The 23,387-nt window shown below is 61.7% G+C and overlaps 1 protein-coding gene and 1 long non-coding RNA gene across 2 annotated transcripts in view; one reads left to right on the top strand and one right to left on the bottom strand.

Moving 5' to 3' along the window:
* KDM4B (lysine demethylase 4B) overlaps positions 1-23,387 on the top strand; it is a 181,533-nt gene that overhangs the window by 145,617 nt on the left and 12,529 nt on the right. Inside the window, 8 exon segments of the mRNA XM_031659066.1 lie at positions 2,263-2,462; positions 13,616-13,887; positions 13,890-14,203; positions 16,640-16,877; positions 18,149-18,371; positions 20,050-20,126; positions 20,404-20,459; positions 20,745-20,853. Coding sequence (XP_031514926.1) covers positions 2,263-2,462; positions 13,616-13,887; positions 13,890-14,203; positions 16,640-16,877; positions 18,149-18,371; positions 20,050-20,126; positions 20,404-20,459; positions 20,745-20,853 — 1,489 coding nt within the window.
* LOC110741877 lies at positions 12,072-13,600 on the bottom strand. Its single transcript, XR_002518860.2, has 2 exons — positions 13,308-13,600; positions 12,072-12,138 (listed from the first exon to the last, which is right to left on the bottom strand). It is a non-coding gene; the product is annotated as an uncharacterized LOC110741877 (long non-coding RNA).

Genomic DNA, 23,387 nt, shown 5'->3' with positions numbered 1-23,387 from the left:
AGGCTGTCAAGGCCAGGTGAGTGGAGTAGGAGGGCACCCTTCTGCTGGTGTTGTCTGGGACCAGGGCGGGTCCACTGTAGGATCCTGGCCCTGCAGCCCTGGGGCATTCCCAGACCAGGAGGACAGCCCACCTTGGGATGACAGTGGTTATAAGAGCCAGTTGCACCCGGCGCCAATCCGAAGCTTCCTATTCCTGAGCCTGCTGTCTCCACATGGGGCAGAGCATTTCCCCAGCCCTCAAGTGGAGCCTGAGGCTGCCTGCCAGGAGCCGTCCTTGGGCTGCTGTTGTGGAGAACGTTCTCTGGAGGGCAGGGGCAGCTCCCGTGTCCCCCACCCACCTCCTGCTCCCTGTGTTAGTGACTCTGGCCCCACGCCCGCCCCTGCCTGCTTCCCGCCCCCGCCCGGCCGCCCCACAGCGACCTTGTGTGCACCATGCTGTGTGATGCCATGCCTCTGGGCCACCCGCTTTCTGCCTTGAGTCATTGTGGTGGGCCATGCTGCAGACGTCGGGGAGCACTGATTCTAGCGAGTTAGGCAGCTGAGGAGCAAGCAGGGCTGGCAGTGACTAGTGTTCTAGGAAGGCTTCCTGGAGGAGGCGCCCCAGAAGCCAGCATGGAGCACAGGGCGGGCAGAGTGGCTGGGAGCAGCGGTGGGCAGGGGTCAGGTCCGAGTGTCCTGAGGGAGCATGGGCTGCTGCTGGCCCATGTGACAGCCTGGCTCAGGCAGAGGTGAGGAGGTCCTGGTGACAGAAGCCCCGCCAGCGGGCCCACCCCACCCCCGTCAGATGAACCTGCCCCACCCTGGTGACCACTTGGTCCTTGGAGGGGCAGCTGCCACAGGAACCCCTGTGGGATTGAGGTGACCGAGTCTGAGCCCACAGGGACAGGGGACACGGGAAGCACTCAGAAGCCGCAGCCGGCATTGTTAATTGTCCTGGAAACACTGGCGCTCCCAGCTCTGCCTGGCTGCTGGCGGGCTTGACTCGGCTGGCTCTCAACTGGGAAGGGGAGAAAGGCCTCCGGCGGGCTGGGCTGTATAGCCTCAAGCTCATGGCCTAGTGAGGCCCCTGGCCAGGCCAGGGCTTAGGGCAGCTGCAGGGGGTGGGCCTGGAGGAGGTGTAGACATCACACGCCCAGGGGAGGCGCCAGGCCTCGGCTTCTCTGCACTCCTGGCTTCTGCCTGAGCTCCCTGGGAGCCACCCCCTCCGCATCTCCAGAAACTTTTGCTTCCTTCCTGGAAAGGCCCTGGAGGTCCCCGGGGGAACCTGGTGCGAGGCCCTGGCCGCTCAGCTGCAGGTTCACCCGGCTGTCGCTTTTCCTCCTTCCTTTTTCAGCCCCCCTCTCTCTCATTTCTAAGAAGTGCTAGCTCAGCCAAGCTTGTAAGCCTTGGGCTGAATCCCTCACCTGGGACTGGTGTGCAGGGACCGGGACCTCCCTGATGTACCCCGGGATTGTGGGTGTCCAGGCTGGGCATACAGGATGCGCCTCCTCTTGGCCAACGCCTGACCTGTGAGCAGATCCTGGGCTCGGGATGCAGAGGAGGCCCTGGCAGACCCTGGGGCGTGGGCACAGGTCAGAGCAGCAGAGTGTGAGCTGGGGCTCCCATGCGCCTCAAAGGCTGCAGAGAGAGGACCCAGGGAGTCGGGGACAGAGCCAGGTGCCCAGGACCAGGCATCCTGGGGAGTTGAGCAGAAGTCCTAGAGAAAAAACCCGTGAAATTTACATTCTAGACAAATTAGTCTGAAAGAAAACAGACACTGGAAAAAGACTGAGGAGGAGAGGAAACCAAGTCTAGAAAGGAAGAAAGAGCAGACCAAAAGGCCGGGGCTGTCGTAAGTGTCTTTTTCGTTCCGTTTGTCGTCTAGGCATTTTCCATGAGCTGCTGTTTCCCTCGGAGCTCACACTCCCTGTGTCTCTGTCCCGTGGCACACACGGCTCTTGCCGCCCCATCCCGCCCGTCATCCCACCTGGTGTCAGTCGGCTTCCCATCTCCAGCTGTCATCAGCGTCCCCTGCTTGACACCGTCCCCACCATGTCCATTGCCCCGTCTCCCTTCGGTCTCTCCTCCCAACACAGCTCCTGCCCTGCAAGAGCAGAACCCCACGCAGGGTTCCCTTTACCCCTGGCCTCCAGCCAGGAGGCTCCTGCTCGTCGGGCACTCTTCTGGGGGTGGGCGGGGGCTGCGCGCTGCCAGACAGAGTGCACAGACCGAGGGCTCTTCCTCCCTGGTCTCCCCTCCTGCCTGATAAACCTCCCTCTCCAGGTCTCACCGGAAACGGAGCCAGCCCAAGAAGCCCAAGCCCGAAGACCCCAAGTCCCCCGGGGAGGGTACAGCTGGGGCGACGCTCCTGGAGGAGGCTGGGGGCAGCGTGAAGGAGGAGGCCGGGCCAGAGGCTGACCCCGAGGAGGAGGAGGAGGAGCCGCAGCCACTACCACACGGCCGGGAGGCTGAGGGCGCAGAAGGTCAGTCCCTGCCAGCCCAGGCCTGGCACCTCTGCTTTCCTACCCCCAGTGGGCATCTCCTAGAAGGAACCAGTGCCTGCTGCAGCCAGAGTCCCCACTTTGTAAGAATCCCATTCAGTGGCTTTCTTGCCAGGGTGGGGCATTTCGTGAAAATAGACATTGTGAGGTGGAGGCCGTAAAAAAAGTGCCTGCTCCCCCAGAATTGAGAAGAGTAGTTACCAGAGGCCAGGCGCAGTGGCTCCCACCTGTAATCCTAGCACTTTGGGAAGCCAAGGTGGGAGGATCACTTGAGTCCAGGAGTTTGAGACCTGTCTCTACTTATGATTAAAAAAAAAATTAACCAGGCTTGGTGGCTTACACCTATAGTCCCAGCTACTTGGGAAGCTGAGGTGGGAGGTTGAGGCTGCAGTAAGCCGTGCTTGCACCACTGCACTCCAACCTGGGCAACAGAGCAAGACCCAGTATCACACACACACACACAAAATAATAATAATAATAATAATAAAATAAAAGACCAGGATGCTGTATGTGGCCCAGATGCTGGAACGTGCCTGCAGCGGCCGTGGCCACTTCTGAGCAGAGGGCCGGTCCTGACCCGTGAGTGGGTCTCCCACCTGCCCTCGGGCCTCCCAACTCTCCTGGGGCTGGTAAGACGGGGCAGCTGCCTTCCCACAGGAGTGTGAACCAGCAGTTGTGAACGGGGTGTGGGGGGCTGGGTGGCCGTCTCAGAAACATTCCCTTCTCCAGGGGGAGCTTTTGGCTGTGGAGCTCCCACCTGTGAGTGTATAAAGGTTCCTGTTTCAGGGTTGACAGCATTTTGTTTCCGGTGACTGGGTTTTATCTTCTCAGTTTAGCGCTTTAGCTGCTTGGGAGTCTGCGCAAAGTGGCTGTTCCCTGCTGGGGCTCCCCGCTGGGAGCCCTTCCCTCTTCCCACCCTTCCGGGCGCCGTGCAGGGAGCAGGTGTGTGGGGTGTGCCAGCCAGCCTGCCTCCTACCAAGGGCTACCCCCTGCTGTGGTGCCTGAGGCCCAGGTCATGGGGGCCACATTCGCCGGAGGGTCCTAGTCCTCAGTTTCCCTCTGTATGAGCCCAGCACGACCTGGTCTGCCTCCGAGGTGTCAGGTCTCCAGGACGTGCTGTGCCCAAGGTGAATATTGGCCTTGGAACATGGCAAGAGGCCCAACCATGGTGCCATTCAGCAGACGTGAGGCCCCTCCCACCTGCCAGGGGCAGCCGTGGGGCACCTGATCTGTAACGATGGGGTCGTGGCCCTTCCAGTGCTCCAGGAGGCAGGCACACCCCTGCCCTCCCCATATACATGGGGCAGGTATTGAGGGTCACAGCTGGCCAGTGGCTGTGGGCCTGAGGCAAGAAAAGTGAGCATCCCTGGGGGAGAGAGCAGAGCCCGGGGGTGAGTTTGCTCCTGACATGCGACTCACTCAGTGGGGCATGTGGGCTCTGTGTCTGTTCAGCACGCCTCAGGAGGGTCTGCTGGCCTAGAGAGGCAAGACGAGGAAAGCAAAGGCATCGTGGGTAGAAAGGAAAAGCACAGCTGTCGTGGCACTGTTCGCATGTAGCGACCATTCTCTACTGAGAAGCAGCAAGCAAGTCTACAGGCGGAGCCACACGGTGACTCGGGGATCGAGCAGAGCTGCCGGAGATGAGCGACGGGCACAGAAACCCGATCGCGCCACTCATCTGCGAGCTGCTCGCAGCAAGCACGACTCCCAAAGATACCCCTTATGGTGCTACCAAACAGAGATAATGGATCTTGGAATAAACCTAATCAAAAAAATGATCTTTATGGAGAAAATTAGAGACTTTTTTTGGAAATAAGAAAGAATTGCTAAATAAACAGAAGAATGTACCAGGTGTTAGGAGAGCTCCTGAGCAGACAGCTGACGGCTCCCCCCACATTCTCTGCAGGTTCAGTGCAGCCCCATTTGGGATCCCAGCAGGGTTTGCTGATTTAAACGCAGGCAGATGAAAGCCCAAGGCCTGTCAAGAGGCCAGGGCCGCCCTTCCAGAAGGCAGGGCTTGCCACAGAGCTTGCAGGACCCAAGCAAAGATGGCAAAGGGTCTAGGAATAGGAATCCCAGAACAGTGGACGTGGTGTGAGACCTGGAGTCCCCTCCTTCCCCCTGTCCACGCTGCCACCTCTGTGAGCGCCCTGTGGCTGCTGAAATGAATGACCACGACCTTGGTGGCATAAAACTACACATGCTCCTTCTCTCACAGCGCTGGAGGTCAGCAGCCTGACACAGGCCTCACTGGGCTAAAATGCTGTGGGCAGGGCTGCTTCCTCCTGGGGGCTCCAGGGAAGAACATGTGTCCTGCCTTTCTCAGTGTCTAGAGGCGCCCACATCCCTCGGTTCAGGGCCCCTTCCTCCCGCTTCACAGCCACAGTGCAGCCTCTTCCGGTCTCTCTCTGACTCTTACCTTCCTATCTCCTACCCGGGGAGGACCCTGGGTCCCTGTGTCACCCGGATGCTCTCCTGTGTCAGGGTCCTTCACTCAGTCCCACCTGAATGTTCCTTCTGCCACGGGAGGGGACAGATTCCCAGGCTCCAGGGATGAGGATGCAGACGCCTTTGGGGTCCTTCCTCTGCCTGCCACATGCCTAGGCATTTCTGTCCAAAGAGAACCGGCAACCCGGAAACACAAAGCAGGAAAGTATCTTTTTAACCCAAAGCTAAGTGATTCTTTATGAAAAGGCACAAACCAGAAAAATAAAGATGGACAAATTCAGTGACTCTCAAATACACTGCTGCGAGGATGAACCTTAAGAAAATTGAGAAGACAAGCCGATAGGTAGGGAAGATACTTGCCACCCGTCACCGACCAAGAGCAGATAAGCATGCCTGAGGACCAGGAGGGGCTCAGCCCCCCAAGGGAGAGGGCACAGAGGAGGAGACCCCTGAGGCTGACGAGCCCAGCGTGCTCTGGGAAGCACTGAGGAGATGCTGCTGTGTGCTCCTCGGACCACCAGAGGTGAAAACTCCCACCGTGCCCAGCCCTGGAAGCCGGTGCAGCAGGCAGCCCAGTCCCCTGCTGCCTGGGACCTGCGTGAGTCCAGCTGCATTGGAGATGGACCTGGCCTCATCCAGAGAAGTGGAGCATTTGCAAACTGCACACCTAGAGCTTCCCTTGGGGCACGTTTCCTGGAGAGACCCTTGCCAGCGGCGGGCACTAGGACTGTGCAGACACAGGAACAGGCAAACTAACCAACCTCCATCGATGGAGAGGGATGGGGAATCAGCACCGCCTCATGCCCTCGTCTGCCCCGCAGGCATGAGGGCTGGAGGCCGCTGCTCCGCGCCCCGTGGCGCTCAGACATGACCTTGCGTGGCACAGGGCTTCTCATATGCTATGCTCCGTTTGTTTAAAGCCCACAGATGGGGCGGCTGAGATGACTGAAATGTACAGTCTCACACCTGTGGAAGCAGGAAGCTCACGGTCCAGGTGTCAGCCAGGCTGGCCCATTCCGAGGACCCAGGAGGATCTGTCCCGGGCCCCTGTCCTGGGCTTAGAGGCGGCACCTTCGCGTTCCCGTGGTGGTCTCCCGAGTGTGTCTGCCCAGACTCCCCACTTCCTAAGGACACCGGCCACGCTGAGCCCGGCCCGCCCAGAGGGCCTCATAACTCATTGTGTCTGCAGTGATGCCCTTCCCAAACAAGGCGGCATCCCAGGTCCAGAGGCTAGGACTGCAACCCCATTCACCAGCACAGGGCGAGGGGCTGCCTGTGGGGCAGGGGCAGGCACAGGTGCCCATTTGTGCTGTCATTCTGCAGGGCCTGTGTCTACGCTGCAGGTCCGCTGGGGTCTGGGAAATCCTCAGAAATAATGCAGACTCCAGCAGGCAAGCCGGGCGCCTGAGCGTGGGCCGTGCTCGTAGAGGATGAGTCCCTGGGCTGGCTGCGGTAGCAAAAGGCCTCGTGTCTTCTGAGCAGGAGTCTGCGTTTGATTCTGGAGACTGTGAGCCCCAGGCGAGGTCGGCAGGGGAGTGGGGGATGGGTGCAGTTCAGGGTCTGTTCCAAGGGGGACTGTGGGATGTCCCTGGAGGGACCGGCACGGGACAGGGGGATGGCTGAGCCATGACCGTTCTCCGTGTTGGGAGCTGCATGGGCCACCTTGAGCTTGGGCCTTGTGAAAGTGCCTTTCTCATGGGTCAGAACGTGCTGGGGGCTGTGCGTGGTCTCACAGGACAGGGGTGAAAACAAGTGGGCAGAGAAAGATCCAGGCTTGGGTTTGGGGACCTGGGCCCACCCAAGCCCGTCGGTTAACTGCCCATGCGACCCTGAGCTGGGACACTGCCTTGATGGGCCTTTCAGGAGGGCAGAGACGAGAGAACACACATCCTCCCCAGGCCAGCGCAGTGTTGGGAAATGAGGCAGGCTGCCGCCGCCACTGCCATCTGTGGGTTTGGGCAGCGAGGAAAGTGGCCCAGTCCTGGGGAGGCGTTTACAGAGTGGAGGCGGCTGGTCAGAGTCTGGCCTGGGTTCTCAGTGGGGCCTCCTGGGAGGGGTCGCAAGGATCCCCGGCACCACGGGTGTCTTCCTCCCTCTTGAGCAGACTCCAGGGGCTGGCCAGCCTCAGGCTGGAGGAAGGGCGGCCACCACCTTCTGCGACTTGGTTTACCCAACTGGCTAGCAAAGGACTGTGGCTTTGCTTCTTTTGTTTTTCTTTTGAGATAGTTTCACTCTATCACCCAGGCTGGAGTGTGGTGACGCGATCTTGGCTCATGCAACCTCCACCTCCCAGGTTCAAACGATTCTCCTGCCTCAGCCTCCCAAGTAGCTGGGATTACAGGCACCCGCCACCATGCCCTGCTAATTTTTATATTTTTAGTACGAACAGGGTTTTACCATGTCGGTCAGAATGGTCTCCAACTCCTGACCTCAGGTGATCCACCCACCTCATCCTCCCAAAGTGCTGGGATTACAGGCCTCAGCCACTATGCCCAGCCTTCTTTTCTTTTCTTTTCTTTTTTTTTTTTTTTTGAAACCGAGTCTTGCTCTGTCACCCAGGTTGGAGGGCAGTGGTGCAGCCATGGCTCACTGCAGCCTTAGTTTCCTGGGCTCAAGCAATTCTCCCACCTCAGCCTCCTGAGTAGCTGGGACTGTGGACATGCACCACAACTCTGCTCATTTTTCAAAATGTTTAGTAGACATGAGGTCTCGCTATGTTGCCCAAGCTGCTCCCGAACTCCTGGGCTCCACCTCAGCCTCCTGAAGTGCTGGGAGTACAGGTATGAGCCACTGTGGCCAGCTCTCTTTTAATTAATGTGACTTATTTACTAATCTGCCCAAGCCTACCGACGAGACAGCCACACCCTTCCCAGCCCTGGCCTTACCTGTTCTCACTTGGGCCTCACCGTGGCCTTGGCCCCCGAGAGACTCCGGTTCAGGGAGCTGGTTCGCCTCTGGTCTCCCCTCCCCATGCGTGGTCCTGGCTGGATGGGCGGCTTTCCCTCCCCGACTTGCCTGCTGGAGAGAAGCCTGCGCCACGTGGGAGGGAGTGGAAACCAATGCCCCATCTAGCCGCCTGGTGTAGGCGAGGCCCTGGCCTGGCCACTCACCATCCTGCTTAAAGATGTACAGGGCAACTCACCCCTCCCGAGATTTCCGGGGATCCACACACCCTGTGCAGTGGTCACAGTGCCAGGAGGCTGGACCTGGTGCATCTCTGAGGCCTGTGGCTTCCACGGGTCCCTGAAGGGATCAACCCCCTACAGAAAGGCCGGGGACCAGCGAAGAGGGTTAGGGGCCACCTGGGTGCCATGTCAGGGTCTCTGCCCAGGGAGGGCTCAGGGCTGGCGCTCACCCCCCCACCACCAGCCGACCTGGACACCCTTATCTCTGTTCCACGACAGAGACTCCTTCTGAGGAGGACCCACTCTGGCAAGGGCGGGTGTTTTCTTGGACACAGCCCTTCTCCCAGGAGCCTGCAGTCCCAGGAACCTCTGGATGGGAGATTTATCTCGAGAGAGCCTCACAGATGCATATTCACGGTCAGGGGCGCCACAGGAAATGCATGCCACAGGGATGCGTGAAAGATTTCCTAAAGCGGTTTCTGGGCCCCCTTGAATGCCAGTTTCATGCCCCTAAAAGCTATGATGCTGAGGCACCTTTCAGGGCCTAGCAGTGGGGTGTGGGGTTCCGTGTTTTCATATGGAACAAGCTGGGAAAGGGCCGGCACCTCTTGCTCATGGGGCCGGGAGTCATCAGCGTCGGGGAGGAAGCCCCTCGGGAGGGGAGGTGCCTGAGGCACAGTTGGGAGGCTGCTTCCCAGTGGCCACTGGCGTCCCCTACCCCATTCTTACTGGCTGCTTTGAGGTCTGGGAAGAGCGGCCGCCCTATTGCCCAGCCCTAGGAGGGACTAGCAGCCCCACCAGCCAGCGCTGACCCCAGAGCCAAGCAGAAGGCAGGAAGGTGGCCTCGTCCACCTCTCCTGAGCCTGTGGGGAGGCCCCGCCTCCTAGAAGAAGGCCTGCAGTGCAGGACACACAGGGTCGGGGGGGCAGAGCCAAGATAGGGACCCAGGAGGGCTGGCACAGTGCTGTCCTGCCTCCCAGAGGGTGGAGAAGCTGCAGTGAGCACAGCAGCCAGCCCCCAGCCCTTCCCCTCCCCTCACCCTGGAGTGCCGCTCTCAGGAGAGGTTTCGTGACTGGCGACTGGCTTTAGGACACGGCAAGCAAAGGCCGCCATGTCCTCCGTCTGGAGAGCGGCCCCAGCTCACAGTGAGGGGCTGTGAGCTCAGCCCGGGGACCCCCCGGCACATTCCAGCTGGGCCTCGGGGACCGTCAGGCACAACCGGCTGTGGGTTCAGCATGGGAGGGTGGCGGTGTTGGAGGGGGTGGCCAGAGAGCCCCTGAGACCGGGGCTGGCTTGGCCCAGACATGGCGGCCAAGCACAAAACTTGAGGGAGGGCTCCGGAAGCCAGGCCTCGGCTGGTGACTTGATTTCCGCAGCCTTGGGGCAGGGACTGAGCGGTGTCCTTGCAAATGAGTGGTTTCTTGCCCCCCCCCCCTCCACAGGGCAGCCTGGGCCTCCGGGCCTGTCTTGGGGTTTGCTGGAGGCTCTGGTGGAAACCCAGGTGCTGAGGAGAAGTGACCCCAGTGCCCCAGGCAGGCTAGTGAGCCCTGATGGTGGGGGTTCTGCTGTGACACGTTCCCTCTCCCCTAAAAAGAGTGCTAGCAGGTTCTCAGCTGGATGCCCTCAGGGGCCTGGGCGGGTCCTCAGCTGGCTGCCCTCGTGGGGGCCTGGGTGGGTCCTCAGCTGGCTGCCCTCGGGGGCCTGGGCAGGTCCTCAGCTGGCTGCCCTCGGGGGCCTGGGTGGGTTCTCAGCTGGCCGCCCTCGGGGGCCTCGGCGTACCCTGGGCCCCATCTGTACCATGGTCCCTGCTCCCCTCCCTCAGGCTGGGCAGGTGAGGGGTGTGCCAAGGCCTCTGTGGAGTGTGGTCCCTGGGGCAAGCACAGAGCCCCGAGGAATGGCTGCGGAGTGTACTGCCGTCTTTTGGTGTCCTTCCTGGTCTTGGGCGTCTCCCTCTAACAGGGTCCCCGGTGTGTCTGCCGGGGCTTCACAGAGCCTGGGAGCCAACGGAGAAAGGGCTGGAAACTTGTTATTGCAAGTTTGAGAATTCAGGGCGCCAGCAGGCGCGGGCTGTGTGTGGAGTGCCATGAGGCTGCCGGCATTGTCATTCACTGCTGTCTCCAGGCAGGGGATGGGGTGGCACCCATCAGCTGGGCACCCGAGGCTCAAATTATGTCCTCCTTTGTCTCCCATGCCTGGTCCCTCTGGGAGACAGAACTAGGCAGCCGGCCGGGGAGGGCTGTGGGGAAGCAGGACTTGGGGCCATCCCTGTCCTTGGAGGAGGAGGGAGAGAGCCCTACAGTGTGGCCCTTGGTGAGAGGACAGCCCCTGGGAGGCCTAGGGGCCGATGTTGGCCTCAGCTGCCACCCAGCCTTGCCTCCCGAGCAGAACCAGGGCCTGGGGCGGTCGTACCAGTCGCCGCTCAGGTCCCAGGAGGCCCCGTGGGTGGGGGCAGGATGCCAGCCCCTTAGAGAGGTGGGGACTCCCCAGGGACCCTCCGAGCAGACACCTGTGGTCTCATGTGAGGACCGCCTGGCTCTGTGTTCTTGGCCCCACAGCCCTGGCTGGCGTCCCCTGTGCGTGGAGCTGTCTGTTGTGTGTGAGGACAGCCCAGTTCTGCGTCCCTGGCCCCCACAGCCCCCGCTGGAGTCCCCTGTGCGCGGACCTGCCTGTTGTGTGTGAGGGGTGGGTGGGGGTGCCGGGCGGGGGCTCTGATGAGCGTTTCCTCATTGCCTCCTTCCCCACTTCCTCATGTGTGCACTGAGCAGCCCTGCAGCTGGAGGCCATGAGGTTGTGTCCTGGAATCTTCCTCCCTCTCCTGAGACCATCGATGCCCCAGGTGGGGCCCTCCTGGGCCAGATCCCATGCCAGCCCCCACCCCTGGAGTTGAACCCGACCGGGTGGCCCTGGCTCAGGAAGCCGGCCCAGCCGTGGGGGAGCCTGAGTCCCAGTCCCCAGTGAGCCTGGATGGGCACCGCAGCCTGCAGTGTGGAAGGCAGATCAGATCTGAGTGAGGCTGGGCAGGCGCTATCATGGGCGAAGGAATATTGGATTTCCTTAGGGGAACAAAGCTGTTTGTCCTCAAGTGCCTTTGACACTCGCAGGACGGTGGCTTTCCTGACAGGTGCGCAGGGTGAGGCGTGCGGCCTCTGCAGTCTGCGGGGGCTGCTCCAGCTTCCTGTGGTGAAGCTTCCAGCCCTAGTGAAGGAGCCCCTCCCCTCTGCATCTCCATGCCATGCCTCCACTCCCAGCCTGCCAGGGAGGGGGTGTCTCCCCTCTGGCATCCACAGAGGAAAAAGTGTTCCCACGCCAGCCTGTCTGCCGTGTCCACTGTTTACCTCCCCTGGCCAGATAACAGCAGAGGGGCCAGATACCAGTGGAGGGGGTCAGATAACAGTGAGGGGCCCAGATACCAGCGGAGGGGAAGACTGGAGGGGAAGACCGCACTCCCCACAAGGCCAGGCTGGTGGTGTTCCAGGCTCCCCTGCCGGGGTGGAGGTCAGGGAGGAGCCTCGCCAGTGTCCCCAGTGCCCCAGAATGCTCAGGACTAGCAGGGGTGGGGGCCAGGGCAGTGGCAGGGGCTGCCTTCGCCTTATGGCTGCTTGCCTGTCCCTCTTGGTGGGCGTGTGCCTGCCAAGGACACCGTGGGCGGTCCCCGAAGCCTGAAGATGGAGCTGGGGTGGGTGTGGGGAGGAGAGCTGGAGCAGGGAGGGCAGGGCCGCCTCCATCCCTGGGGGAGGCTGTGGGCTGGGGGCCCCTCGTGGGAGTGGGTGGGGCAGTGTGACTTCCTCCTGGCTGCAGGGTCTGCTGGGGGAGGGTCCTCACTTGACCCTTCCTGGGGTCAGCGTGGGTCAAGGGTTAAGTGTCATTCCCGGCCCTTGGCAGCCTCGTCACTGAGACTCTCAGCACTTACCGCTGATCCTGGCATCTTGGACTATGGAACTGGGGGCAGCGCGTGGTGGGTTATATAGCAAGTAGTAAGATGTGGGCGCTGTGCTCCAAACCAGAACCCGTTAAGTACCACATGGTCAACAGTTTAGTGTGCAGAGACGAATTTCCTTCCCTTGATTTTTCCTTTTTTTTCCAGCCTGTTGGGGGAGGTGGAGGTGGTGAAATGTTAGCAGAGTGACCAGTTTATCCTGGTCTGCTTGGGGCCTTCCAGTTTTAGCACTGAGAGCCCCACAGCCTGAGAATCCCTTGACACCAGCCACTATCCCTCTTCACAGAGTGTCCGAGAGCCCTGGGGCCCAGAGACACACAGATGGGGCCTGAGCCCCTGTCCCCCTTCTCCAGATGGAGCAGGCAGGGCCCTGGGGCTCCAGGGCTCACAGTGTTCTGGGGTCCACAGTGCGCTCTGCAGCCAGGCTGGTCTTCCTTGAGGACAGGGCTCCGAGGTGCCATGCCACAACTTACTCTGAGCGCAGTGGCCCTCAGAGGGATCGCCCCAGCACAAGCTTCCCACAGCCCGACACAGAGCCCCGCTGGGCCGGGCCCTCCCGGGGACTCCAGGGCAGAAAGCTTTCCCAGCATCTAGAGGCCCCTGCATCCCTCAGCTCAGGTCCCTTCCTTTCCCTTCACAAGCCCAGTGCAGCCTGTTCTAGGTTCTCTCTCTCTCTCACCCTCCCGCCTCATCTTGTGGGGGCCCTGTGAGGACTTTGGGTCTCCCGGATCATCCAGGATCACCTCCCATTTCACTCAGTCCCACCCACAGAGTCCCCTCTGCCAGAGTCCCCCATGTCCCTCTGTCATGTTCCGCATCCACATATCTGGGAGAGTTGGGACCCGCACGCCTCTGGGGCACTGTGATTCAGCCAGCCAGCCTGCCCATCCCAGTTTTATTTGCTTTACTCACACCCATCCTGGCCCCAAAGTAAAATGCCACCAAAGACATATGTCACCTGGCCCCTCCCCGTCATCTGTCAGGAAATGTCCCCAGTGCTGGCCCCGGGGAGTTCCACACAGAAGGGTGTCGGGCCCTGCAGGCCCGTCTGACGCTCCTGGTCCGCTCACGTGACCACCGGGTTGAGGTTCATTAAGATTTTGTGCGTTGTTCAAGGTTTTACTTCTGTCAGAAGCAAAACCCTTACCGTTTCCACATCAACAGAAGAAACGTAAACAATTCAGATACTCGAGAACACAAAAAGTGCTTCTCCCACACCCCCACCCAGGGAAGTGCCGCTTGGTGCGGCCCACCCAGGTGGGAGCCCGGAAGACAGAGCAGCCTCCTCTGGCTGGGTTTGGTGATGCGTCTCCTCACCTGCCGTGACCCCAGAAGGCACCTAGAGCAACACCTGGTGGGTCCTCACAGGCCTTGGCGGGCGAGTGCTGCTGCTGCGCCTGCGTTCTGGGGAGACCGAGGCCCTGGGGGTGCCTGGCCTGGTGCCCCTGCGGTGATCTGAGGTGGCCCAAAGCCTGTGTTCTCTGCCCCCGCCATGCTCGTGTGGTCTCTCTGGGCTGGAAAGGGCCCTCAACCATCCCAGCCAAGGTTGGGGGATTTCTGGGGAGCGTGGGACCAGCACCTGAGCCCAGGTTCTCCTCCCTGACCGCCCTCTCCTCTCCCCACAGAGGATGGGAGGGGCAAGCTGCGACCAACCAAGGCCAAGAACGAGCGGAAGAAGAAGAGCTTCGGCCCGCTGCCCCCGCAGCTGCCGACCCCGCCTGCTCACTTCCCCTCGGAGGAGGCACTGTGGCTGCCATCCTCAATGGAGCCCACGGTGCTGGGCCCGGGCCCTTCGGCCACGGAGGAGAGCCCCCTGCCGGCGCCCCTCAACGTCGTGCCCCCTGAGGTGCCCAGTGAGGAGCTAGAGGCCAAGCCTCGGCCCATCATCCCCATGTCTGGCTGTACGTGGTGCCGCGGCCCGGCAAGGCAGCCTTCAACCAGGAGCACATGTCCTGCCAGCAGGCCTTTGAGCACTTTGCCCAGAAGGGCCCGACCTGGAAGGAGCCAGCCTCCGCCATGGAGCTGATGGGGCCAGAAGACGGTGGAGCCAGCAGTGGGGCTGGTCGCGTGGAGACCAAAGTCCGGGCCGGAGAGGGGCAGGACCCCAAGTCGGCTCTCGGCCCAACTCTGCTGCTGCTCGTGGGGGGCCCGGCTCCCCTGTGGCCTCCGGTCTCCTCCCCTGAACCCAGGCCTGTGGCTCTGCCACCTTCTCTGTAAAATGGGGGTTGCGGGCACTTGGAATCGCCAGGCCTGGCACCGCATCCTCCATGCAGACCTGGCTCCTGCCAGCACCCCTCCCCCAGGCCTGGGCTGGGTGCCCCTGCCGGCTCCCAGGTGCACGAGGCTGCACTTCCTCCTTCTCACAGCCTCGGACCTGCTCGATACCATTGGCTGCTCCTGTTCTCGAGTGTTAACAGAGCATGACTGTGTGCATGGCAGGGGCCCCGGGGGTGGGGGGCGGGCAGAAGTGCTGGCCACCCCTACCAGATGGAGGGGATGGAAATGGGCTCAGAGTTCCGGGGTAGCCAGGTGGGGCCTGAGAGCTCAGGTGGGGTCAACATATATCCTCTCCCAGTTTCCAGCTTGTTTCCAGTGCCAGCGTTCCCACAGCCATGTCCATGCTAGAAACGGCCAGCAGTAGAAGTCTGTTCTCAAAAGTATTGCGGCTGCCTCGGGGGCAGGGGGAAGGCCACTGTATTCAAGTTGCATGACCAGAGGAAAACCCCTCACCCAGCCTGGTCACCCAGGCAGGTGGTCACCCCAGGGCAGGTGGTCACCCCAGGGCAGGTGGTCACCCCCGAAAGGTGGTCACCCTGGGTAGGCGGTCACCCCTGATGGGTGGTCACCCAGGGCAGCCTGTCACCCCCGATAGGTGGTCACCCAGAGCAGGCGGTCACCCCCGATGGGTGGTCACCCCGGGCAGGCGGTCACCCCCGATAGGTGGTCACCCAGAGCAGGCGGTCACCCCCGACAGGTGGTCACCCTGGGTAAGCAGTTATCCAGGACAGGCTGTCATCGGGACAGGTGATCACACGTGTAGGGAGGCAGCTGCTGTTAGAGATGCCCGGCTTCGCTCTGCTGGCTGGGCTGCCCACGATGGGCGGTTTGGGGCCGGGAAGCTCGTGCCTCCCCATGGAAGATTCCTCCCAGGGCTGAGCACAGGCCATCCGGGCCTTAGAGAGGTTGGAACAAAAGGCTCCCGCGAGGCTTTGAGTGGGAGGGGAGAAGACGGAATCTTCGATTTCACCCTCAGCCGAGAGCTGCTGTCTTGTGTGCAGAAGTCCTGCTAAGCCAGTTTTTCATCTTCCGCTTTGGCCTTTCACTGGGGATGCGTGTAGAATCTGAAAATGGTCTGGATGGCGGCTTTCATCCTGCATGCAATTTGAGGGGTAGGGAGAGGAGGGTTCTAGAAGCGCCTGGGATCACAGGGCGGGAGCTCCCAGGAGTGGAGGAATCAGCAGGGGGACAGAGGCGTGACCAGGGGCCTCTCAAGCTGCCTTGGGAAGAGGCCTTGCCTTCTACCCGGATCTCTTTCCAGAAGGCACCTCCAGGGCCTCCGTGGACTCCCCCACTCCCCACACCCCACTGTGGCCCTTTGGTGAGACCGGAGCATTTGCCTGTGAGATCATCACGGCCCCAGAACCCGAGGTATCCTGGGGTCGTGAGTGACAGACACAACCAGTGGCTCCGTTCTCATCCCCAGGGCTTCAGGGCCACTTAGGGCCTTCCCTGGGCTCAGCTGGCGGGACTGTCGCGTTTGAGTTTTTAGAGGAGTCTTGGCCTAAGGGCTTCCTGAGTTCACCGTGGGAGTCCTGGGTCTCCACCTCAGGGAGCCTGCCCTGCCCTCCTCTAGGTGAACCAGGGGCAGTGCCACAGCTGGACTGATCCCAGGACCCCAGGATCCACTTTAGGTTGGGCTGAGGGTTGGGCCACAGGAATGGGCACCCCACTTCCTGGGGACAGCACCCCTGTGTCCACAGGAGATGCAGGGAGGGGAGGTGGGGAGATTGAGGCGTGACAGCTGGCAGTGGAGGCCTTTAGAGTCCAATGGGAACAGGCGACAGGCGGGAGAGAGACAACTGTGGCTTCTCACCAGCAGCCCTCACCAGAGTTTCCCTGTCACGCACCTCTTCCCGGCACAGGCTGCCTTGGCCTCCTAGCCCTGGGCATAGCCCCTCCTGACTCCCTGCCACACCCCTCCGGCACCTCCCTTGAGTTCAGGGAGTCTGTGCCTGCCCAAGACAGGAAGGACAGTGTCTCTGAGTCTTTCTGGTCACTGCCGATGCCCCCACACATACTCAGACCCCAGGACGGGTGTAGGGCAGCCGGGGCAGGGCTGGACACTGAGTTTGGCCACTCCTTGGCCCGGAAGGCCCCGGGCGAGTGGACGGCTCCAGATGTTCAGGGAGAACCAGGTGTTGGGGGAGGGGCTCCGAGGAACCACGTTTGGGGGCTCCGGCCTTGGGTAGCAATCGGCCGAGATAGACGTGTTCCCTCCTGTTGATGGGATGGGACGCTGCAGTGCCAGCTTGATGGGCATCGTGGAGAATGGGGCAGCCAGGAGGCAGGTGGAAGGGGAGCTATGGGCCAGGGACCCTGTGGGCAGCCAGGGCTATAGACCCAGGGCCATCTCCTGGGCAGTTGGGGTGATTCCTTGGACGAGTTTTTAGGGGACTCAAGTGTCTCTCCCTCTCCCCCGTTCTTCTAGAGGCGTCCCCTTTCTCCGGGGAGGAAGACGTGAGTGACCCTGAGGCCTTGAGGCCGCTGCTGTCCCTGCAGTGGAAGAACAGGGCGGCCAGCTTCCAGGCCGAGAGGAAGTTCAACGCGGCAGCTGCGCGCACGGAGCCCTACTGCGCCATCTGCACGCTCTTCTACCCCTACTGCCAGGTGGGCAGGCGGGCCTTGCAGGTCCCAGGGAACCCCAGAGGCAGGGGCAGCGGGAGAGGGCGAAGGACCGGGCACCCCCCATGCCTCCCTCTCTCACGCGGGGCGGGGTGTTGGCCAGCACCCTGAGTTGTGAGGGCTTGTTCCTGACAGCTGTAGGCGGAGCCTGGTCTCTGGGTTTTGTGGGAATGAAGCTTACCAACATGCACATCCGCAGCGTGAGCCATGGTGGATGGGGCAGAGGGAGGGTGCGGAGGCTCGGGGTCACTGGCCTCAGGGAGCGCCCAGCCTGAGGGGTGCTGAGAGGGGCCGGGTGGTGTGGGGTGGAGTGAAGGCCCGGATACACCACCTGAGTGGCCGGGGGGGCTCCTGCAAGCCCTGGCCTGTCTCACTGAGCTGGGCGCCTGGCCGAGGTCCCGTTTCTGGTACTCTTTCCACGCTGGCCTCGCCTGTCCTCTGCACCCAGATGGGGGGCTGGCCTCTGCCCACGGCCATCCCAGGCATCAGCACCCAGCCCAGCCATTTTCCTCAGAATCTCTTGGATCCCCCCTCCTCTCCTTCCCTGAGTGTGCAGCCTCCCCAGGACAGGACCTGACCCACGTGCTTTGCACTCCCAGCTCCTAGCCCACGCCCAGCATGTCCAGGCATTGGCAGAGCTGCCCTGGGTCGGGGACCTCACCACCTGTGCGCGGCTGGGTCTCGGTGGACAGAGCCAGCGAGGGTGCTGTGCCGAGGGTGGCAAGCCTGTCTCGGGGCCCTGCTGCTGGGAGCTGCCCGCACCTGCATCTGTGAGCTGGATTTAGTGCTTTGGTTCCTGAGATAGACAAGACCTGACAGGCGACACCGTCTCCAGGCACTTGCTGTCCTTTGTGAGGCCAGAGAGGCTGCTGGGAGCCACAGGGCCGGGAACGCCACTTCAGACATGCGTCTTCCTAACTCCCCTTGCCAGGCAGAGTGCGGAGACTCATTCTCACACACACCCCCCAGCCTACCCCAGCGCCAGGGGCCACCCAGCACCAGGGGCCGTGCAGGCCGGCCTGAGCTCTGCGTCTGGACGTGACCCTCATGGGGACAGGGTCAGAGAGCATTTGAGGATCCCGGCTTTCTGGAGGAGTGGGAAGAGGGGCCGAGGTGGCTCTGGGCATCTCCCCAACCGCCCCCCCAGAGCCAAGGGGCATCGAAGCCCGGGGCAGGTGCCCTGACAGAGGTCTGTGCCGCCCACCTGCCTACCCTGCACATGGCTCTGTCCCCTGAAGGCCCCCTCTCCCCTCCAGGCCCTACAGACCGAGAAGGAGGCACCCACAGCCTCCCTCGGGGAGGGCTCCTTGGCCACACTGCCCTCCAAAAGCGGCCAGAAGACCCGACCGCTGATCCCCGAGATGTGCTTCACCTCTGGCGGCGAGAACACGGAGCCGCTGCCTGCCAACTCCTACATCGGCGACGATGGGACCAGCCCCCTGATCGCCTGCGGCAAGTGCTGCCTGCAGGTCCACGCCAGTGAGTGCCACTGTGGGGCCCAGAGGAGCCGCACCCTCCTTCAGAGTGCTGGTGGGGGCGCCGGTGGGGGTCCATCCTCCTGTGCGGAGGGCCACGCCGGCCCCTCTCCCCATGCTGTACTTTCAGGGCCGGGGCAGGGGCCTCTTCCGGTGACTTCCTGCAATTTCTGACTTTCTCGTCCCTCCCGTGGTCCCACCATCTAGAGCAGGGGGAAAGGCTGTGGCCGTGGAAGGACTGGGTGACCCCATGCCACTCCGGGACAGGACAGGGCCTCCACCTCTCCCAGCGTCCAGAAGACGCCAGTGCAGGCCCAGGTGCCAGCCTCTGGTGCCAGTCTCCGCGGAGGAAGCCTCTGCTCCGAGGGGCACTGGGCTCCTCCCGCCCTGTCCCTGACACCCAGAAGCTCACCCTAGGGCCAGAGCAAGAAACGGGCCAGATACCCCATCTCTCCACAGGCTGTGTTCCCTGAGAATGACTCTCTGCCAAGTAGCCTTTGGGGGCAGATATCCCTGCCCTTGACCTTGGCCCAGGCGGGGTTCCTCCTCACTGGGCCTCTGGACAGTTCTGCCGAGTCTTCCCCAAGGCCTGGGAGGCAGCAGGAGGAGCTCAGGCACCCGCTACGCCTGTGATTTGGGGCCGTGGTTGAAACTGATGGTCACAGTGAGATTGCAGTGTGGTCAGGGCATCTGATTTCTCTCTGCTCTCGGGGACCCCTCCCCAATCCTGAGGCTCGACCGTGGTCACAGACAAGAAAATGAATGTCTGTCTCTTTCTCAGGCGTGAGGGACAGTGGCAGGAATTGGACTTCCAGGGCAGGAGGAGGGCTTTCTGGCGACGTTTAATTTTCTGTGCCCCTGGCCAAGGCAGGTAGCCATAGATCTCTGTCAGTTTCCTCCTGGCAGTGGCCTGCCTGGGGCTCGCGTTGTCTCCTGGCTGGGAGGCTGTTCACTCTGCTTTGCTGGGCCTGGGTTTGAGACGTGGGGGAAGGGTTGCTGAGGGTCCCAGGCCTGCCACAGCCGGGCCACCCCAGCCAGGGCTACCCCAGCAGATGCCCCCACCCCCAGCCCGTGCCCACCACGCTGCTGCTCTGGAGGCAGTGAAGTCCTCACCCCCAGCCTCTTCAGCGGGCCACCAGCACTGGCAGAGAGCCCCTTCCACACTGCAGGGCAGGACCCCCAGCAGAGGCAGAGCCCTGGGGGCAGGCGGCACCCCTGCCCTCACTTTGGGGGCATGACTCGGCCTTTCATGCCCTTTCCCCGTTTCCAGACCCAGGGCCACATCCAAAACTGAGTGGCCTTTGTGGCTGGCCTCTCTGGACACAGCAGGAGGAGCTGCTTTTGGGGGTGCAGACCCCCAACAAGGAGGGGCCCTCAAGATACCACCAGACTGAGTGCAGCAGACCCAGCTGGAGCTCAGGGGGCCCTGCTCCCCTTCCTGCGTCCTCCTTCCACACACGCAGCTTCCAGACCTTTCTCTCGCTCCACGTGCAGGGGCCTGGATTGAAGCTCGGAGGGTGGGAACAGCACGCACCCTGAATGCTGCAGCTGTGTGCGGAGGCCCCGTCACTCCACGGGCGGATGCCGGCCCCCGAGTTACCTGGCCCCTCCCGCTGAGTCTCACTCGGCACCCCCAAGTCTCACCTGCCCTCCAATCTCAGCCAGCCCCTGCTGTCTTCCAGGTTGCTATGGCATCCGTCCCGAGCTGGTCAACGAAGGCTGGACGTGTTCCCGGTGCGCGGCCCACGCCTGGACTGCGGTAACTCGCTCCCTGCAGCGGGGGTGGTACTCTGAGAGGCCCGGGCCCCGGCCCCACTCCAGCAGGCTGACTTTGGGGCACCGTCTCCCCCCATGGGCCTGGGTTCCTTCACCTCTGCCCTGAGGGGGTAGAACCCAAGGGATTCCCGCCCGTCACTTTGGTGGCTGCTTGTTTGAAATGTAAGGGCCGAGGGCCGCAGTTGGCAGACCAGGCCCCAAGCAGCGTGTGGGGAGCCTGCTCCGAGCCCTGCTCACCCAGGGCCGTCTGGTCTCCGCAGGAGTGCTGCCTGTGCAACCTTCGAGGAGGCGCGCTGCAGATGACCACCGATAGGAGGTGGGTGGCACCGTGTGTGGGGGCTGGGGGGCCGGAGGGGAGCCTGCCCGGGGCTGAAGCTCTGCAAGGTGTGACCCTAGTGCCCGGGGGTCAGCCATCACCTCCGCGTAACAGCCCCGTGTCATGGATGGGGTGGCCGGGGCTGAGGAGCAGCACACGCCTGCCCCGACCTCCCTGAAGGTCCCCAGGCCCTGACCCAGCCGACAGCAGCATCACGCCCGGCCCCTCTGTGGCCAGCCCAGGTCCTTGAAGGCGCATCTGACCCCGCCCCACCTGCCCTCCCAGGTGGATCCACGTGATCTGCGCCATCGCGGTCCCCGAGGCGCGCTTCCTGAACGTGATTGAGCGCCACCCTGTGGACATCAGCGCCATCCCCGAGCAGCGGTGGAAGCTGGTAGGTCCTTGCGGTCGAGGCCCACCCTGCCTGTGTCTCTAGGGCCGCCGGCCAGGCTCGGCTCCCCGCCTGCGCCATCCGACGCGGTCTTTCCTCCAAGCTCTGCGTCTCCACCGGCGTGGTGGCAGCTTTCAGGAAGCCAGTGACCCCGACTTCAGCAGGCGTGTTATTTTTTGAATCGTTCCCCGAGGTGCAAGGTACAAAAGTCAAAAGTCATCAAGGGTGCCGGAGATAAGCAAGACCCCGTCAGGTGCATCCTGGGGGGCGTCCTCTGCAGGACCGAGCACCCCATGCGGTTTCCACCTTTCCACAAAAGCAGAGGCGCCACACATGCCCCGACACAACCGGGCCTCCCGATTTTTGTTGTTTTTCTACTTACAACAAGCCTGGGCAACATGGTGAAACCCCATCTCTATAAAAAAACAAAAAACAATAGCTGGGCATGGTGGCACCACACCTGTGGTCCCAGCTACTCGGGAGGCTGAGTGAGGTGGGAGATCACCTGAGCCCAGGATATCCAGGCTGCAGTGAGCTGTGATCGTGCCATTACACTGCAGCCTGGGCAACAGAGCCAGACAGACCCTGTCTCCAAAAAAAAAAAAAAAAATTGTAACAGTGCTTAGCATGAGATCTACCCCTTAAGAAGCATCTGAGGTCCCGTACGGCTTTCACCACCAGCCCAGCAGTTTGCAGCAGGGCTCTGCGGCCTGCTCACCGGTCTTGTATAACTGACACTTCGCACGTGCTGAGCAGCAGCTCCCTCCGCCCGCCCCGGCGCCCAGCAGTCTGCTTCTGTGTGTTTGCCTGTATCATAGACCCCACGTGAGTGGGATTGTACAGTCTTTATTCTTCTGCGACTGGCTTCTTTCTTAAAAGACGGGGTCTCTCACTCTCAGCCAAGCTGGAGTGCAGTGGTATGGTCACAGCTCTCTGCAGCCTCAAACTCCTGGGCTCAGGCGATCCTCCTGCCTCAGCCTCCTGAGTAGCTGGGACCACAAGCACATGCCAAAAAATTAGGTTAACTCCCAATTTTTTTAAGAGATGGGATCTCACTATGTTGCCCAGGCTGGTTTGGAACTCCAGGCCTTGAGATCTTCCTGCCTTGGCCTCCTGGGTAACTGGGATTACAGGCGCGAGTGGTGTCTTTCCTTTAGCGTAACGTCCTCAAGGTTCATCCATATTCATTCAACCCAAATATGGCAAGAGTTCCTTCTTTTCCTGGCTGGGTAATGTTCCGCCATGTGGATGGACCGTGTCGTGTTGATCCGGGCACCCGCCGATGTCTCTGCCTTTTGGCTGTTGTGGGTTGTGCTGGAGCGGATGTGGGAGTGTGGTTGTGGTTTGGAGATTCTGATGTCATTTCCTGTGGATATAGACCCAGCAGTGGGATTGCTGGACCGTCGGGCAGCTCTGTTTTTACACTGGAGGAAACTGCCCTCCCTTGCGACTGGATGGACTCCCATTCGCACCCCCAGGGAGCTGGGCTCTCCTCTTCCCCCCGTCCTCACTCACACCTACCTTGGACTTCTTTGTACCAGCCGCCCTAGCAGGTGCGAGATGGTCTCGCTGCGGTTTGATTTGTGTTTCCCTGGCGATCAGTGACACTGGGCGTCTTTGCACAGTCCTGTTGGCCATCTGCGTGCCGTCTTTGGAGAAACGTCCGTTTCCTTTGCCCATTCTTTGCCTGGGTTGCTTGGCCTTTGTGGTTGAGTTGGAGGATCTCTGCCGCTCCACTCTCGGTGCACATCGAGGGCCCCCTGCAGATGCACGCAGCCTCCTTGTGCGTGGCGGGGCCTCGTAGTGGGGGCTTGCGAGGCTTCCTCCTGCTCTCAGCAATGATGGTCCCCCTTTGGGGAACCCCTTGGAGCCACGGGGCAGTCGGGGAGTGGTCAGTGCTGGCCACCAGCTGGCTGTGCACTTGGGGCAGATTCCTCGACCTCTCTGCCTCGGCCGTCTCCTTTGTGCTGTGGGGTTGCCACAGTCCCCACTCTGCAGGGCTGCAGTGGTGTGAGCTGGGCCCACTCCCTCCCTAAGCATGGACCACCCCGTCTGAGCACTAGCAGCTGCTCGGGGCTTGTCGAATCTGCAGCCTCGTCCCCCCAAGGCCCCCAGTGTCACCCACTGCATTTGATCCACACAGTGAGAGCCTGTGGAGTCACCCTGCACTGTCCGTTCTGCAGGTGAGGAGCCTGGAGCCTGGAGGGGCTTGGCCGACTGTGGCCTGGGCTGCAGCCCCACAGGGCTGTCTCTGCTTTACACCCTCTAGCCCATCTGTGCACGAGGCACTTGGGGCCGTCCACGCCCACTGGAAAATGACACTCAGCTGGCCTTTTAAATCAGCTTCCTGCAGAGCCTTGGGATCTGGCCCAGAAAGGAGATGAGGAGGCCAGGCACCGTGACTCACGCCTGTAATCCCAGCACTTTGGGAGGCCAAGGCGGGCGGATCACCTGAGGTCAGGATTTTGAGACCAGCCTGGCCAACATAGTGAAACCCTGTCTCTACTAAAAATACAAAAATTAGCTCTGCATGATGG

The sequence above is a fragment of the Papio anubis genome, chromosome 20 (genome assembly GCF_008728515.1).
Source record: "Papio anubis isolate 15944 chromosome 20, Panubis1.0, whole genome shotgun sequence".
In the NCBI taxonomy this organism is placed as follows: Eukaryota; Metazoa; Chordata; class Mammalia; order Primates; family Cercopithecidae; genus Papio; species Papio anubis.
Note: the sequence above shows the minus strand (reverse complement) of the source record. Positions and strands in the feature narration are given on the sequence as shown.